The sequence below is a fragment of the Mastigoproctus giganteus genome, chromosome 10 (genome assembly GCF_048544385.1).
Source record: "Mastigoproctus giganteus isolate SK-2022 chromosome 10, ASM4854438v1, whole genome shotgun sequence".
Classification (NCBI taxonomy): domain Eukaryota; kingdom Metazoa; phylum Arthropoda; class Arachnida; order Uropygi; family Thelyphonidae; genus Mastigoproctus; species Mastigoproctus giganteus.
The window spans coordinates 194,919,149-194,938,154 of record NC_143584.1 but is presented as its reverse complement, the minus strand read 5'-3'; the positions used below and the strand labels follow the sequence as shown (position 1 = coordinate 194,938,154).

Below are 19,006 nucleotides of genomic sequence, written 5' to 3'. Positions count from 1 at the left end.
CTGGAGACTAAACATGGGTTCTACAACTTCAAGCCTCCAATAAGCAAAGTGGTGGCATTGCCCCACTTGATGAGTCATCTAACACCGAGTACTGCCTGGTAACACAGAGGTACGGCATTCCTCCATGTGGTGTGGGCGCTACACCTCGACCCCTGCTTACGTTGGTTCACACCTGGGTGGTCACCCACTGTGTGCTTGTAGATGGAGGTTATACCCAGGATTACTAACAATCCCACCATCGTGAAGGTGCAAGCAGAAGATTTGGCTGACACAGACCGTCCAGACTTTGCCGAAATTGGATCCGCTAGATTTGAGTGTCACTTGAATATCAGTTCCATCAGCGTTTTAGACTCCCAGGTAGCAAGTGCACTTGTTTGACATATCTGAGAGAATGCCTGTGACAACCTCAAGGACCATGTATGCATGTACTCTGCAACTTGTAAAGCTTTGAAAAGTGAACACTTATCGAAAAAACAACAGCTTCTTGTTTAGGGCATATCTGCCCCCAAGTGGACTACTGCTGGCTTTACTGAAAGATTTCTCTTAAACACCACACTATTTCATTAGTGGTGCAGGAACAACTAGACCCTTCCCTCTGAAAATATAGCCTTTGCTCCCGAGTTCCTTACCAAAGGTAAACGGACTTATGTTATGGCAAGTCCTTTTTGTAACAAGAACAAGTCACACTGCACATTAGTCACTGAACTTGTCTTTGCAAATTGGTTGTTAACGTGTTAAAATGAAGCCATTTTAACAATCCCCCCCCCCACCACCAGTGAATAAGACAGAAATAATATCTCATTGAGAATTTTAAATAAAATAAAAAATTTCAGTTTATCTAGCATTTGGTATTTGAGAATTTATTGTCAGACTGATTAATATTTCATGAACCCCCAAATGTGTTTACTTTTTTGTCACCTTGTATTATACAGTAGAACAGAAATTTTTGAAAATATTCAGTTTATATTTGTTTTCTCAACATATGACTAAGAAAATCCCTCCCTTCCATAATTAAAAAGGAGGAAATCTATTATTATATTCAGACAATTTAAGAAAGCTTAAGAAACACTTATTCTACATGAAATTTAAGATTTTATGTTCTTAAATTCAAATGAATATGAAAATTATAAATTCAACAGAAAATCTACAATTTTCTAAGACTAAGTGAATTATCATTATAATGTTAACTTTATAATGTAGTTGGTAACCCAAATGTAGACAGTTACAGAAAGCTATTTTAGTAAAAATTAAGTATTTTTATTGTACTTATATTAACAAACAGTACATTAATTTTATCATGATTTTAAAAAGATTTTACATACATTACAAACTCCCCATGCAACTGTACATTCTTCACTAGTGGCTGAAGCTTGATTTGCTTGACATTCTATACCTGAAAAAAGAAAAAGTTAATGGAAATAATCTGAAACCACATAACTGCTTGTGTATCAACTTACTCAGTTGTAGAAATTCTTTCAAAAATTCCAATTAAACACTTATTATTTTCAACAACTAAAATCTCAAAGAAGAAATATGTCCTGTTGTCTCAAAAACTTAGAAAGCCTGATGCAAAACAAACAAATAGCTTCTTTTTTTTTGTGACAAGCTATATACGTAGAACAGAACAAATGCAACTTACATTAGGATTTTAGCATATTTGGCTCCTTATTATGAACAATAAATGTATGGAAACTGATTAACTAAAAAAAATGGTAGATAAATAAATTAAAAAAAAAAAAAAAAAAAAACATCCCACAGGAAATCACACAAATCTTTAAACCACAAGAAAAGTAAGGAAAAAATATAAACATAACTGAAATTACATTATGAAATGACACCCAACTCTAAAAACTGAGGACCTTTAAAACTTTCCCATCAATACGTATTAAAATATATGATGATCTTCAACCAGGAACAGTAAAATAGCAATTCTCCAACCTTCCCATGATCAAAGAAAGAACAAAAGAAAGTTAGCAACAATAATCACTCAGGATAGAGAGTTAAAAACTTGTATAAAACTAAAATTTTGCATGCTTCATAGTGTGCAAAATGTGAAATAAATTTTTAAAAAAATTTGAGAATGGAAGAGAATAAAAGCATCTAATATATGCATATTTTTTAAATTATTCATACACAAAATAAGTAAAAATATATGCTCCTGTGCATGTTTTAAGTTTCAATGCATTTAACAGTTTTTAAAACTGAAAATGGAAGAGACTAATAATTTCATCTTTATATTTTATGCCTCTAACGTTTGTTTTTTTAAATTTAACAGAATGAATTTGATTTTCTTGAAAATAAAAAAGGTGCAAAATAATTTTTAAATATTTAATATTATTAAAAACTAAAATATGGAAACAAATAAGTACAGCAATCCATTAAAGTTTAAATATTGATCTACTCCAAGTAGAATTAAAAAGTAAAAAAAAAAAAAAAAAAAAAAAATTTTCCAGAAATTAAAAAGAAAGTTTATAGCTATAAAAATTATGGGCAGAACCAACATTATAAAAAAAAAAAAAAAAAAGGGAATTATAATGTCTTTCAATCATTCAAGGCAAGGCTATCAGTTTGTACCACAACTAGAGAAATCTCTGCAAAGTGCTTCTAATATTCCAGCATTCCAACCAAGCAAATGTGAATTTGAGAATTTTAATGAGTAGTATTTAAGATTAATTTTACTGGTTATATTTGATGTCAAATGTAGCTTTTAAATGTTTAAAAATACTTTGTATACCACTGCCAGAGGTAAAAGAAAAAAAAAAAAAAAACTAAAAATTTATACCATAATTAGGAATTTTAATAATATTTTTGGCTCTCTGAAAACAGTATCCACCTCATAATTAGCATTAGCATAGGCATATGATGCAAGAAAACAAGCTTATTCAGCATCAGCCAAAAAAAAAAAAAAAAAAAAAAAACACACACCACTCCCATTTCACCCCTCCGTTCATTCGAAATACCTGTCCAGTTGAGCTTTAAATTTGTTTAGGCTATCAACTTCAACAAGTGATGGAAGTCGGTTCCACCAACCAACCACCCGCTGGCCAAAGGCAAATTTCTGCACATCTATCCGACATCCGTCCTTCCTCAATTTGAATTTATGCCCTCTGAGGTGATTATTCTGAGCACGATGAAGAATCCCATTGGCATTGAGCATGCTCAAACCATTCAAAGCCTTATACACCTCTACCAGATCACCTCGCCGGTGCCTAGTCTCCAGACTCTGTAATTTGTAAAAATTAAGCCTTTCTTCGTAACAGCAACCCCTTGTTCCATTCACTAATCTTGTTGCCCTTCTCTGTACCCGTTCCAGCAGCTCTACATCCTTCTTGAAATGAGGTCTCCAGACCTGTATACAGTACTCAAGATGTGGCCTAACCATTGCCTTATACAAGGGAATAATCACCTCCTTATCCCTGCTAGAAAAATTCCTGTATATCATTGACAAGACACCATGAGCTACTCTTGCAGCTCGTCTGCACTGCTCAGAGAACTTCATATCTGCCTGCACAATTACCCCCAGGTCCTTTTCATTCTCCACCACTTTCAGTGTAGTACCGCAGAGTTGATATGTTGCTCTGGGGTTACTGTTTCTCATATGTAGTACTTTACATTTGTCAATGTTAAACTTCATTTGCCACCTCTCAGCCCATCTGTTCAACCTTTCCAGATCCTGTTGCAGCAGCATAGCGTCAGTAGTGTCCTTAACAACCCTGCCAACCTTTGTATCATCTGCAAACTTGGACATTAAACTTGATATCCCATCATCAATATCATTCATAAACACCGAAAACAACAACGGACCCAACACTGAACCCTGAGGAACTCCACTAATAACATTAGTCCACGTTGAGCAGTGTCCATTGATTACCACTCTCTGTCTTCTGCCACTCAACCATCCCCTTACCCATAGCAGCAATTTGCCTCCAATTTGTGCAGCAGTCTTCCATGTGCAACAGTATCAAAAGCCTTTCTAAGATCCAAATATATAATATCAAAGTTATTCCCTGCATCCAGTTCTTTTGTGACTACATCATAGTATCCAATCAAATTGGTCAGGCAAGACCTGCCCTTAACAAAACCATGCTGCGTCTGAGCTATAACTGAATTCTTGTCTAGATGATCCTGCAGTGCTTCTTTAACCAGTGCCTCCATTAATTTACCTGGAACAGAAGTTAAACTAATAGGTCTATAATTAATTGTGTCAGCCTTTGATCCTCCTTTATGTATTGGGGTTACATTTGCACATCTCCAGTCTATGGGTACCTCCCCTGAGTCCAAAGAAGCTCTCATAATTATGGCTAGGGGTTTGCTTACTTCCTTTGCTGCCTCCTTTAATATAACTGGATAGATCCCATCCACCCCAGGTGCCTTTTTTATGTTTATCCTCAATAATCTCTCCTCCACTTTCCTCTCAGTTATTACAAAATCATCCAGCTCACTGCCAATGTTTACTTTACCTACATCATTCTCCTTCCTGAATAACTCCTCATGCGTGAATGTAGATGCAAAATACTTGTTTAGATTGTTAGCCACCAGAGCAGGATCCTCAACTGTTGAACCATCAATATCCAGTGGACCAATCTGATTCATCCCTTTCCTTCTTGAGTTTAAATATGTAAAGAACTCTTTTCTGTTTTTCTTTGCATCCTTTGCCAAGGATTTTTCGTAGTCTGCCTTTGCCTGCCTAATCTCCTTTGTGACCTGGTTACAGACCAACTTATATCTATCATAGGCTTCCATGTCACCCATTAATTTGTATGTATCCCATGCATTTTTCTTCTCTGCCACATGTCTCATTAGTTCATCTGACAACCATTTAGGCCTAAACATTGAACAATATTTCTTAGTTGATATGTAAAGCCTGGTAGCCTCCAAGATTAGTTCCTTGAATGCTTCCCATTTTGAGTTTGCTGTTGGTAACATCATCAGTTGGTCCCACTGTATAGAATTTAAATACTGTCTCAGACCATCATAGTCGCCTTTACGAAAACAAAAACCCTTCCCTTTACCTCTGATGGAAGTCTGCAAGTCTATCACATACGTTCATTTTCAGACACGTCTGAAAGTCAAGAACTGGTGTTGAGTGTCGTTATAAGTGAAAGCAGTGAATCTCAAGCTCCAAGAAATATAAGTTTTTTGAAAACTTTTACCATTTTATTCACTTAATTGTCATATTGTATCATACTTTATAAGTAGCTTTATAGTCCTAGTTACCCTTGTTATTTTTAATTTAGATAGAGATTTTGTAGGATACTACTCAATATACGTAAAGCCGTTGTTTTGTTTGAATCTTGCCGCCATTGTTATGATATAGAGTGAGTGGTAGGGAATTAAAATTTTTTTAATTGTGGTAAATAGGTGGCTCTAACGTAAAACTAGACAGCATAATAAGTATCATTGCCTGTAGGAATCTATTAGATAGTGTAGTATTGATAATTAATTAATCAATCTTATTAATTCTCATTGTTAATCAATATTATTCAATTGAATATCATGCCCCAGACTAGAACAGCAAAGCAATGGGCACAAAGTAGCAGGAGTGCTGTGGCTTTGGGGAGAACCGAGGGGGACGATTCTCCAATACATCGCAGCCTAAAAAAATGTGCGACTTGTGAAATGTTTGCAGACCTTCTGGAACAGAACATGATCTAGTCAAGGAGGATGTCTTTGTGTGTGCAAGGTGCAGAGAGTGTCAAGAAATGTGACAACTCAGCATTCTGATGAGTTGTCACCTAATTTCTTGACACTATGAAAGTTTGAAGAGTCAGGTAGATGCCCTCGAAGGTATTAAAGTTTGGGACCCATCAAGCTCTCAGCTGCCCAACTCAATGCCAGAGCTCACTCCTGTGCATCACGCAACACAGCAGCAATCTCCAAGGCAGAATATGCTAGTCCCACAGAAGCTAGTTATTGTTGGCGACTCCATTTTTAGGGAGATGGGTAATATATTGTGTAAAAAGGATAGATGGAATACAACCAGAGTATGCCTGCCCGGGTCAAAAGTCGATGATGTAGAGAAGATATCTTTTAAGAGCACAAACAAAAGGTGATATTGTTGTACATGTTGGCACTAATGACACTATGAGTAAAAGATCTGCAGACTTACTTAACAAGTACAGGTTAGTGTTGAAAAATAGTCATGAATTAGGATAAAATTTGAAAGTGTCTGCAATTCTGCCCAGACATGATACAAGAGAGTACATAATGAGAGCCTTGTCAATCAATTCGGCCCTGGAGAGATTGTGCAAGGCTCATGGGGGTGGAATTTTTTTCAGCGTGATTTGTGCTTGTTAACAGGAGAGACTGCTTCTACAGGGATGTGATATACTTAAACAGAAGGGGTGCAAGAGTCTTTGCTCATGCTATCAAGGCAGTGTCAGGTTGGTTGTTTGTTATTTGGTTTTTAGGAGCATTAGCAACTAAGGCCATATTGCTCAGGGAATATGCGGTGGTCATTCCCTGACCTTTCCGCATCTTCCGCATTTGGTGGTCACGGGCTCGAACCCCGGTCTAATCAAGAAGCGTGTGTGCTACGCACTGCTGCTCCTGCCCACCTGGCTACAGAGGTGCCTAGGTTGGGGGTATTCATAGACTAAAAGATTAACAGTAGCCACAGACAGACATGAAACCGATTTTTGAACTGCTTATATTAGAATAAGCAATGACCTGGAGAGCGGAGTGCTGGGGATTTCAGGGATTGGTGGGAGTCATCATGGAACAAATAAATACATGGGCTGTGTTAAGGTAACTAAGAGTAAGAATAGGTGTATGTATACTTCCATGTACACCACTGCTGGGAGTACAGTAAATAAATTTAATGAATTTGAAGTGCTGGTCAAGACATCAAAGGCAGATATTGTTGGGATATCAGAGACATGGTGTCACACAGATATAAGCAAGGCATAATTGGAATTTTGGGAGTACAAAGTGTACAGAAAGGATAGACAGAGAGAGAGATGAAAGCATAACCCCTCCTCCTTTCCTAAATGGAAAGGAGAAGGGGTTATGATGTTAGTCAAGAAACACAAAATCTAAGGAAGTGCATTCAGTTGACACAGATGGACAGTGCAATGTTGTCAGTTTGGTGTGACATAAGCACTGGGAAAGCAAAAATGAGAGTGGGAGTGTGTTATAGGCCTAATGACTGTAATGAGTACAATGAACAACTGTACTCATTACAGTATTGAGTACAGTAAATGGGCCAGTAAATCAAAATGCCTAATAATGGGGGATTTTAACTTCCCAGATATTGACTAGAACTTGTGGTTTGGTCACTTGCACACTAGCAAGACTTTTGTGGATTTATTCGATGACTGTTTTCTGCAGCAGCATGTTCGAGAGGCAACCAGAGGGAGTAATATTACCCTTGATCTGGTTATCAGCAGTGATTATTCATGCATTAAGAATTTGCAGATAAAGGAACCAGGAGTGGCAGTGATCACAGTGTACAGATGTGGGATTTACTTAAAGATATTACTACCATCAGGGGTAAAGGGAAGGGTTTTTGCTTTCATAAAGGTGACTACAGGGGTTTCAGACAGTTTTTAAATTCTATACAGTGGGACTAACTGTTACCAACAGCAAATTCTAAATGAGAAGAATTCTAGGCTTTTCATACTGATTAAGAAATACTGTTCAAGGTTTAGGCCTAAATGGATATCAGATGAACTAATGAGACTCATGGCAGAGAAGAAAAATGCATGGGATGCATATAAATTATCAGGTGACACAGAAGCCTATGGTAGATATAAGCTAGTTTGTAATCAAGTCACAAAGGAGGTCAGGCAAGCTTTTCTTGCCCACTACAGCAGATTATAGGAAATCCTTGGCAAAGGATGCTAAGAAAAACAACAAGGACCTGTTTACTTATATAAACTCTAGAAGGAAGGGGATGAAACAGATTCGTCCACTTGATATTGATGGTTTGATTGTTGATAATCCTGCTCAGATAGCTGACAAACTAAATGAGCATTTTACAGCTACATTCAAACGAGGAATTCTGTAGAGAAGGAGGACAGAAGCTTATTAAACTCTTAACAGGGAGCTTAATTATTTTGTAATAACTGAGAGCAAAGTGGAGGAGAAATTGCTGAAATTAAACATAAGGCACCTGGGCCGGATGGGATCTATTCAGTTATATTAAAGGAGGTGCCAAAGGAAGAAACCATAATTATGAGAGCATCCTTGGACTTGGGGGAAGGGGGAAGTCCCCACGGACTGGAGATGTGCAAATGTATCCCCAATTCACAAAGGGGATCAAAGGGTGACACAAATAATTACAGGCGTGTTAGTTTAATATCTGCTCTGGGGTAAACAATGGAGTCACTGGTTAAAGAAGCAATGCAGGATCATCTAGACAAGACTGCAGTAATAATTCAGACACAGGATGGGTTTGTTAAGGGGAATTCTTGTCTGACAAATTTTAATGGATACTATTATGTGGTTACAAAAGAACTGGATGCAAAAAATAATTTTATATCATAAAGGTCAGGAAAGCTTTTGGCAATGTTGTGCATGGAAGACTAGAAATTAGAGCAGTATGGTATTAAGGACAAGTTGTTACAATGAATAAAAGGATGGCTGAGTGGGAGAAGACAGAGAGTGGTAATCAATGGACGCTGCTCTTCATGGACTAATGTTATTAGTGGAGTCCCCCGAGGTTCAGTGTAGGGCTTACTGTTATTTTGTATATTTATCAATGATATTGATGAAGGTTTGTTTGTTAGTTATTTGGTTTTTAGGAGCATTAGCAACTAAGGCCATATTGCTCTGGGAATATGCGGTGGTCATTCCCTGACATTTCCACATCCTCCGTATTTGGTGGTGACGGGATCGAACCCCGGTCTAATCAAGAAGCGTGTGTTACACACTGCTGCTCCTTCCCACCTGGCTACGGAGGTGCCATTGATGAAGGTATATCAGGCTTAATATCAAAGTTTGCAGATGATACTAAGGTTGGCAGGGTTGATAATGACAGTACTGGCAGTGTGCTACTGCAACAGGATCTAGAAAAGTTGGGCAGATGGGCTGAGAAGTGGCAACTGAAGTTTAACATCGACAAATGCAAAGTACTGCACAGGGGTAGAAGCAATCCCAGAGAAACATATCAACTGTGTGATACTACACTTAGGGTGGTAGAAAATGAAAAAGACCTGGAGTAATTGTGCAGCCAGAGCAGGTCATGGGGTGTTGTCAATGTTATACAGGAATTTTGGTAGTAGTGAAAAGGAGGTGATTATCCCTTTGTATAAAGCAATGGTCAGGTCACGCATTGAGTACTTCTTACAGGTCTGGAGGCCTTTAGGAAGTATACAGAGCTGCTGGAACAAGCACAGAGAAGGGCAACAAGATTGGTGAATGGAAAAAAAGTGTTGCTGTTACCAAGAAAGGCTTAAGGTCTGCAAATTGCAGTGTCTAGAGACTAGGCACGTGCGAGGTAATCTGATCGAGGTGTACAAGGCCTTGAATGTGTTGAGCAGGCTCAATTCTGATGGGATTCTGCCTCTTTCTCAGATTACGAACCTGAAGTGGCATTAATTCAAACTGAGGAAAGACATTTATAAAACACATGTGTGGAAATTTGCCTTTAGCCAGTGGGTAGTTGATTGCTGGAACAAACTTCCATCTGTCGTTGTGGAAGTTGATAGATTAAATAAATTCAAGGCAGAATTAGACAAACTTTTGGAGTGAATGGATGGGTGAAAATGTTTTTTTTTTTTTTTTTTTTTTGGCTGATGCTACATAAGCTTGCTTTCTTGCATCACATGCCTCTACTACTACTACTGTCCGTATACTTAAGCATGCAACATGTATGATTAAACAGCACTAAACCTTTATTTTGAATCAAGATAGAGGATATATATATTTTTTATTATTTATTTATTATATTTTTTTGTGATGTAATATTAAGTCATAACATATTTATTCAAAAAATCATAAATGTGTAGGAAAACCATTTAACTGTTTTACTATAACTTTAAATTTCGAAATTAAAATGTCTTAATGATATTCATAATCTTATTGAACAAGGTCTTGTAAGGCAGGAGTTCCAATCTTTTTCATAAATGGGCCACTTGTTTCTTGCAGGCCAGAGTATCAACATTAAATTTTTTTTAAAAAATTTGATGTACCTAACCTACAAATCACAATATTTTCATATTAAAAGAATTTTACTGAACTGTATAAATTATGATTTTTGAGGAAGTTAGCATTAGCATTAGTAGAGGCATTTGATGCAAGAAAGCAAGCTTATGCAGCATCAGCCAAAAAAAAAAAAAAACCCACTTCCACATCACCCCTCTGTTCGTTCAAAATACCTGTCCAGCTGAGCCTTAAACTTATTTAGGCTATCAACCTCCACCACAAGGGATGGAAGTCTGTTCCACCAACCAACCACCCGCTGGCTAAGTTCTTCAATATGTGCACAGTTTAACTTTTGTGTGTATGAATATACAGTAAACTCTTGCTAATCTGGATTAAGCAAAAATCTGGATTAGTGAAGCAAAAGATAACCTTAAAAGAACAAAAATTTAGAACACAAATAAATGGAAAATTTAATAAATAAAAAAAATATAGGTAGTGCTGATGAAAAAAAAAAAAAATATATTGTAAAGGTCTTTACTTAAAAACTATAAAAAGACAATACATTTATCCATTGTCAGATGAACAAATGTATTGTCTTTTTATACATTTACAGATGGTGCTGGCATCTCACTCCAATGCCACTTGATCCACAGAGTAGTGACTTGATCATTGCTCTGAATACCACTTAAATACAGCTGCTTCCAACGATACTTCTTTTGGCTTTTTTTATTGTCTGTCTATTTGATACACTGCTTTTATCACTTCCCACATCGAATTTTAAAGCAAATATCTTTATAGATTCTTTTTGTTTTTTAATTTCTGATAGTGTGTTGGCCAATACCAAATTCTTCGGCAATTTTTTTTCCAGGAACACAATTTTCAAGTTGTTCTATCACTTTGAGCTTGTTAATGATAGTTAAAGCAACGTGTTTTCTTTTTATTTCACTTTTCAATTCTTTAGGACCAATCAACAACAATACTGAACAACAACATGCAAGACAATGTAATGTCTGTTTGGTCTCTCTCTGCACAGTCAGGGTGTTTTATCTGTCTTCCTATATCCCATGTGTCTTTCAAAGTACTCAGATGTGAAAAGAATTTTTCATTTTTCGATCCGGATTATCTGACATCCGGATTAACTGTAACCAGATTAGCAAGGGTTTACTGTATACATACAGTAGACTTTCGATTTCCCGGTTAATCCAAAAATACAAAAGTCCCCGACATATGTAAGAGATATATTCCAGGACTTCTTACTTTGTCGAGTTTTACATAACTCGGGAATGACTAATAACATATTGCTACTATATTATTATTGACAAATCTGAATTCCACGCGATACTTGTTAATGTTTGGCCATTTTCATATATCCTTATTATAATGATTTCTTAGAGATTTAACAGATTCCCCGTTTTCAAACTTTTGAATAATTTTAAGTTTTTGTTTAACTGCAACTCTTTTCCATTTATCCATCATTTTCGAGATTTCTAAACAAAAAAAAAAATTACTATAAAAAAAAATTCCAACATCCCTGACATAAATAACGAAACAAAATTTATCTTTTTGCTTTGCGATGGGACACGACGCACTAAAACAAACTAAACATTTGGTCTCTCTCTCTCTCTTTTCTTCGAGTGGCAGATGTGACGACAGTGGGGATTGTAAGATAACAGGTACACTAATCTCCCAATGACGACTTATAATTCCACTTGTCATTTATTAACGATTTACAAAATATCTGTTTATAACCAGAATAGGCATTACTTGAATTTTATGATTTCCGATTTTTTTTATTTGGAGTCTTGAAGTGTCCTGGTTAATCGAGAGTGCTGTATTCCATCCCACCACCACCAAATATGAATTGAAATTAGTGAAAGGTGAAAATTATCCAGAACATTAATGTGACCTATGATATTTGTCTCTTGCCAGCCACAACTGTATCAAATTTGGTTTTAAACTCTGTATTGTTCAATAGTGAATATCTGAAGATTTCTGCAATTTAATTTGCAGTGTAATGAATATAACTGATTGTACTACCTACGACTGCAAAATGACATTTTTAGAAATCTCAGATTTTCTTCTTTAAGCTTGTCCTTTAAAATGCTATTAAACTAAATGCATCTCTTAATTTCCACTGTAAATGTGGTCATAATCATTCATGTTCTAAATTATATGTGTCACGTATATTCATGTTTTATCAGTTAAAACATTCATTTTTACTCAAATGTCAAAATCTCAGCAGTACCGTATCCCAACTTATCAAACTGCAGTGATACAGAACATTGGGTTACTCTTATTCAATCTTTTTGAAGAAAGTGAGTAATCAAAAAAGTATATCCAATGATTTTCTGGCACACCTGCTGATAGATAATGCCACAATGTCTGGACGAGCTTACAGTTTCAGCTGCATTAAAAATTCATCCTACTAATCCTTTGCTTGCATTACACTTATTTCTGCCACTGCCACCATCAGTAGTAAAGCCCTTTTACTGCTTCCAATGAAGATTAAAATAGAACAGTCTTTCATTTTCTAGAAAATGTTCTCGCCCCTTGGTGTTCCATGCATACCATGTACCGAAGCTAGTTCTTCGTAATTTCAAAATTATCACAAATGAACATTTGCAACGTATCAGAAATACTGACAGATTCATCAAGAGCTATAGAAAACCAATCAAATTTAGAAACTAGTCTTTTTTAACTGTGATAAAATATTACAGATATTTTCACTTCTGAAAGGACTGTCTCATGACACATTTCTTTAACTTTTGGGTTAAAGAAGATTTTATTAGTTCTGCACTAAAAGAGTGGTTACTCAATAGTCTTCTTCAGTTATTAACAAGGAGACTCTTTCAAGGAAAAAAAAAAAAAAAAAAACAGCTTATATTACTAGCACTAATACAAAATAATTACAGAGAAACAACTTTCCACTAAACAGGACCATGGCCCTAATTCTCTTCACATAGTTTCTCTTCATTCTTTTGTAACAAGGGCATGCTCAATTGCCATAAAATACAATTTCCAAGACACAAGCATTGGGCATTCATATTCAAATTCAGGCATGTTTGTATATACAGAGGGTGGACAAAATAATGGAAACAGCTGATATGAAAGTAGTTTTTGTAATGCCTTGTATAACATATTTATTAACACGTAGTGATTTTTTTTGTTTTGTTTCTTGCAGATAGTACTGTGAAGGAAAGATGATAAAGCTATGTTTACTTAGATATGATATAAAAAAAGTACATGAAGAAAATGGACAACGTATCTAAATTTCAAAGATATTAGATTGTTGGTCATATTTAGCAGGGGCATCAGTGATTAAAACTGATAATTTGTTTAATGTGTCCAGAGAAACTGTATCAAAAATGATTTCTGCATTAATTACAGAAAAACAAAATCTGATAGAACGAATTATGACAGAAAAATCGAAGCTGACTGAAAGAGACCACCAGATACCGAAAAGAATTGTAGCCTGAAAACATAAAACTGCCACCTCAAAAATAAGCTCAGAACTTAATGAGAGTCTCAGCAATCCAGTTTATAGCAAAACAGTTCAGCAAGAACTTCACGAAGCCGATATTTATAAGCAGTCACTACTCCCAAGCTGCTCATTACTGATGATAATGCTAGAAAGAGGACAGAATGATGTAAGGAGCAAAAAACTGGCCGTATGATGATTGGAAACGGATATTTTCAGAAGAATCATCCTTCACACTTTTCCCAACATCAGGAGACATTTGGTGAATGCCAAAGAAAGTGCAAAAAAGCAACTGTCTTGTGCCAACTGTCAAAGATCAAAGATGGTTCAACAATGACTTGGGCAACAATATCTTAGAATTCCTTAGGTTCTATCATCACATATGAGTGAATACCTTAATATGCTAAGTGACCAGGTTCATCCCATGGTACAAACATTGTTTTCCACAAAATGATGCCATGTTTCAAGATGATAATGCTCAAATACACACACAGCCCGATGTGTCCAGTCTTGGTTTGAGGAGCATGAAACTGAAACTAAGCATCTCCCATGGCCCGCACAATCACCAGACATAAATATTGCTGAGTCACTGTGGGCATATTTGGAGAGGAGAACAAGAAGCAGACTTCCTCTACCTTCTTCACTCACACAATTTGAAACATACCTCCAAGAAGAATGGTCCAATATTCCTCTTAAGACAGTTCAAGATTTATTTTAATCCATTCCATGTACAATACAAGCTGTTTTGTAAAAGCAAAGGGTGTCCTAACACCATATTAGTGTAAGCCTGTAACTCTTATCACAGGTGTTTCCATTATTTTGTCCACCTCTGTACATGCATAAACACCTACTGTTTCACAACGTTTGCCCATCTGTGCATAACAATTTAACTCCTAATGCAGATTTTCAGTAAATTTTATATTTGGACCTTTTAAAAATTTGCCGAGCTATTCTAAATTTCATCAAAAATTGGACAAATAGAAATAAAGAAAGTTATTTCTTTTTTCCAAAAAATTTATATATAAAAAGAAATTCTGAGATTAAATGTAGTTTTAGTGCAGTACTGTTAGCTTTGGACAGTCCATGCATGCTTTGCATGTACTATTATGTAAGACTTGTAAACATGGTATCACTTCTGAAGAAAGTGATACACAAAGAAAAGAGATTAAAAAAAAAAAAAAAATATATGGGAAGAAAAGTAACAAATATTATGCAGTTGTAATTAAACTAAATGGCAAAGTTTAGAGAATGTAAAGTATGCAGTTTTATTAAGTATTCTATAAAGTCATAGTCTTAGTAACTAATTGATAAGGAGTAACTACATTTACTTTTCACTTCTATTTATCAAATGGCCTCCGTAGCTGAGTGGGCAGGAGCGGGAGTGCAGTAGCACACGCTCTTTGAGTAGACCGGGGTTCAAGCCCCTGACTGCTGAATACGGTCGATCTGCCAACCCGCACTGGACCAGCGTGGCAGATTATGGTCCATTTCCCTCAGCATGAATTGTTGAGGAGGCTTCCACCCTGCAGTGGGTTGATAATGGCTGCACCTTACTTACTCTATTTATCACAGAAAATATTCAATATAAGCAAAGAACTACCATACTTACCAGATTTAGCTCTCCATTGAATTTTTTTTTGTTTCTCAAACTTATAGCCCCAATGAAAGATAACAGATTTGGAATAACTGAGGAAATTATTCACAATGTGACATAGGAACTATTGAAAATTCCAAAGAAACCTATCAGAAATGGCTCAAGAAGCTGCAAAATCAGACACTGGTGTACACAGTAAGAAGACTACTTCAAAGGAGATCCATCCAAATAGCCAGTAAGCTTCATTTCTGAAATATTAGTTCAGTCCCTGATTGTTTTGATCACATTTCATACATGCGTATATACACAACTCCTTAAATATAAAACTTTTGTTCATTCACCTTCAGCAGAAAAAAAAAAACTTTGCCTTCATGACTAGAAAAATAATTCAAATTTTCAAATTAATTTACACCAAAAGAATTTTTTACTTCAGCTATATCAAATGAATTTCCTTTTTATTTTAAAGTGGATCAAAATATTAAAATGTTCATAAGTGGAACCTTTTGTGGAATGCTTGGTTAGTGCTTGCAGCACACCAGGTTGATTATTATTATTATTATTAGCCATATGGTGCAAGGAAGCCTGAGGCTTATGCTGCACCCTGAGAGAGGGGGGGACACCAAGAAAGAGAAAGAGGGGGGGAACACCAAGAAAGAGAAGAATGATGATATCCAGCTCAGAACCATGGGATAATTTTTACAGACAATGCAAATATATCTGCTAAACCAGTGGTTCCCAACCTTTTTTACTCGCAAACCCCTTTAAACGTAATATTTTTTTATCGCGAATCCCATTCACAACATAATATTTTTAATACAAAACACTAAGCCTATTTTCTCTGAATTTTTATTATAAAATATTTCCAGTACTACGTTTTTATAAGCGACATTGTGTAATAATAAAAATTATTAGTAAGTATTATTTATACTTTGTAAAGCAGTGATTATTCAGTCCAAACTAGATTTCGAACAGGCTAAGAGTAGAAAACTGCTTCTTGTCCAAATGGTAACCGAGCATTCTGGTCTCTTGCCAAAGCTATTGGCCATCTCTGTTCCCACCTCTGTCAAAACCAGATGGTTCTGTTCCCACATCAGCCAAAGATAAAAAGCTGACCTGTTGGCATCCTATTTTTCTTCCAACTCATGTATTGATGATCTTGGTAAATCACCTCAAACCATTCCCAGTACACTCCATTCAATACCTCCCATGGTCTTCCATCAAAAGGATATCAGAACAATTTTGGATGAATCCGAAGATAAGAAAGCTCCAGGTCCTGATGGTATTTCTCCACTTGTTCTCAAAACCTGTGTCCCTGAACCTACTCTTGTTTTGTGTCGTCTTTTCACTTTTTTATTCCAGAGGTGTTTTTCCTTCTTGGAAATTTGCTCATATCCAGCCAGTTCCTAAAGTGGGTACCTTCCATCCAATTATCGTTCCATTGCGATTACTTTATTCTTTCTAAACTAATGGAGAAATCAATTAACCACTTAACTCTTAAACTATCTGGAAATCTTTCATCTGATCAACGATTGCCAGTGTAGATTCTGTCAGTGTCATTCCACTGGTGATATTCTGGCTTACACTGCCCTACCATTAATATCCGGACACCCATCCATGGATGGGGAAACAGGTCTTATGCATGCAACACATCACAGAGCCTGCTATCAATATGCACACTGGGCTTCGAACAGACAATTGCAAAAGTGGGCATGCAAGAATACACGTTCAACAGAATTGATCACCTCATCAAATGCTAGATGCTGATTAACATGGTGTAAGGAGCACAAATCCTGGACTGTAGAGCAGTGGAAAACAGTCCTATAAACAGAAGAGTCAAGGGTTCACACTCTACCAGTCTGATAGCCGTTCCTGGGTCTGGCAAATGCCAAGGGAACACCTCCTTCCTGATTGTATCCTCTCTACAATGAAATTTGGTGGAGAGAGTGTCATGGTATGGGGCTCCTTTCATGGTTTGGCTTGGGTCCATTAGCCGTTATCAACAAAACCATGAATGCTGTGGAAAATGCACTTCCAATATTACGCCAATACTTCGGGGAAGGCCTATACCTGTATCAGCAAGACAACACTTCATGCCATACTGCCTCGGGTTGTAACAGAGTAGTTTGAGGAATGGATGTGGAAAAGTTGGATTGGCCAGCCCAGAGTCTTGATCTGAACCCTATCGAGCACTTTGGGATGTACTGGATCGTCGGGTACATGCACGTCAAGATCACCCAAAGAACAAGGCAGAACTGGTGGCTGCATTAAAGGCCAAGTGGAAGAACAAATCACCTGACATTTATAAAATGCTGGTTGAGAGTATGCCACGAAGCTTGAAGGCCATCATAAAAGCAAAAGGTTTCAGCACAAAATATTAAATGACACAATAAAAGCTCTTTTTTTTTTTGTCTAAAGGCTGGTGTCTGGATATTAATGGTAGGGAAGCGTATGTTACCCATCTATGGACAAATTTAATGGAAAAGTTTGGTGAAACTCAAGCCATTGCTCTTGACTTTTCAAAGGCTTTTTATCGTGTTTGGCATAAAGGCCTTCTAAATAAAACCCATCCTTTGGTTTGCCACTGTTTTTTGTAATTGGGTATCCAGTTTTCTCTCTGACTGCTCACTGCAGGTGATGACAGACGACTCTCTGTCTTCTAACTTCTCCATTAATGCTGGTGTTACCCAATGTTCAGTTCTTCCTCCCGCTCTTTTCCTCTTACATATATTAATGACCTTCTTCCATTGACCGGAAATCCTATCCATAGTTTTGCTGACTATAGCACATTGCATTTCACCTTCCAGTTTGAGAAACCTTGCCCTGCTGAAACAGCTTCAACTTCGAGTATCCACTGCCAAATCCTTAAATGCTAATCTCCAGTTAATTCTCCCACGGGGCAAAGATAACTTAATTTCAATCCTTCTAAAACTCAGTCCTGTCTTATATCTCGCAAAAAGGATTCTTCTGCTCCTATGCTTATCTCCGATGACACTCCGATTTCTAGGCAACATCTTGGGGATTACTCTGACTTCTAATCTCTTTTGGCATAAAGCACATTACAAATATTGCGTTCTCTGCATCTAAAAAACTAACTGGGTTTTCTCTTCTGTTCTCGGCATTACCTTTCTTCCAAACAGTTGTTGACTCTGTAGAAATCGCAAATCCGGCCTACCATGGAATATTGTTCCCACATCTGGGGCAATACCCCCCAAACTTCTCTCAGGCTTCTAGATTCCATTAAAAAGAGGGCAGTTAGGTTAATTAATGCCTCATCTGTAACAGAGTCTCTCTGTCTCATAGACACAAATTTCTGTTTCTGCTGCATGCCTTTTCTACAGATACTTGCATGGGCACTGTTCTTCTGAATTGGCTTTTATAATTCATGCTCTCTCTCTTTCAAAGAAGTCTGAACATGTGCTGAAACCAGTCAACAACCCTTTAATGTCCAAGTTCAAACTCAAAGAACCAACTTTTCTTCTTACTCATTTATTCATTCAACTTCTGTTTTCTCGAACAACCTTCCTTCATATGTATTTCCTGAAAATTACAATCTACAAAAGTTCAATTCTAATGATGAAAGAAGAAGTTATATCTTGTTTCATCTTTTCAACCCTCAACCCATGCATGGTACTAAGTACTATATGTTCTTAAAAAAAAGAAAAGTACCTATACATAACAATGGTCCTTAAGAACGAAAAAAAAATTTAGTACAGAAAACATATTTATTTAACATTATGTACTATAAGATAGTAAACTAATTCTAAGAAATTGTGGTATATATGGTTTCTTTCTTTGGCAATTCTTTACTTTTTATTTAACTTTATTAGTATTAGTATTAGTATTAGTAT

At 36.4% G+C, this 19,006-nt stretch overlaps 1 protein-coding gene across 1 annotated transcript in view; it reads right to left on the bottom strand.

The window, feature by feature from the left end:
• The window catches only part of Roc1a (Regulator of cullins 1a), a 74,440-nt gene that overhangs the window by 29,716 nt on the left and 25,718 nt on the right, over positions 1-19,006 (bottom strand). Inside the window, exon 4 of the mRNA XM_090382581.1 lies at positions 1,323-1,393. Coding sequence (XP_090238707.1) covers positions 1,323-1,393 — 71 coding nt within the window. The remainder of the gene's footprint in view (positions 1-1,322; positions 1,394-19,006) is intronic.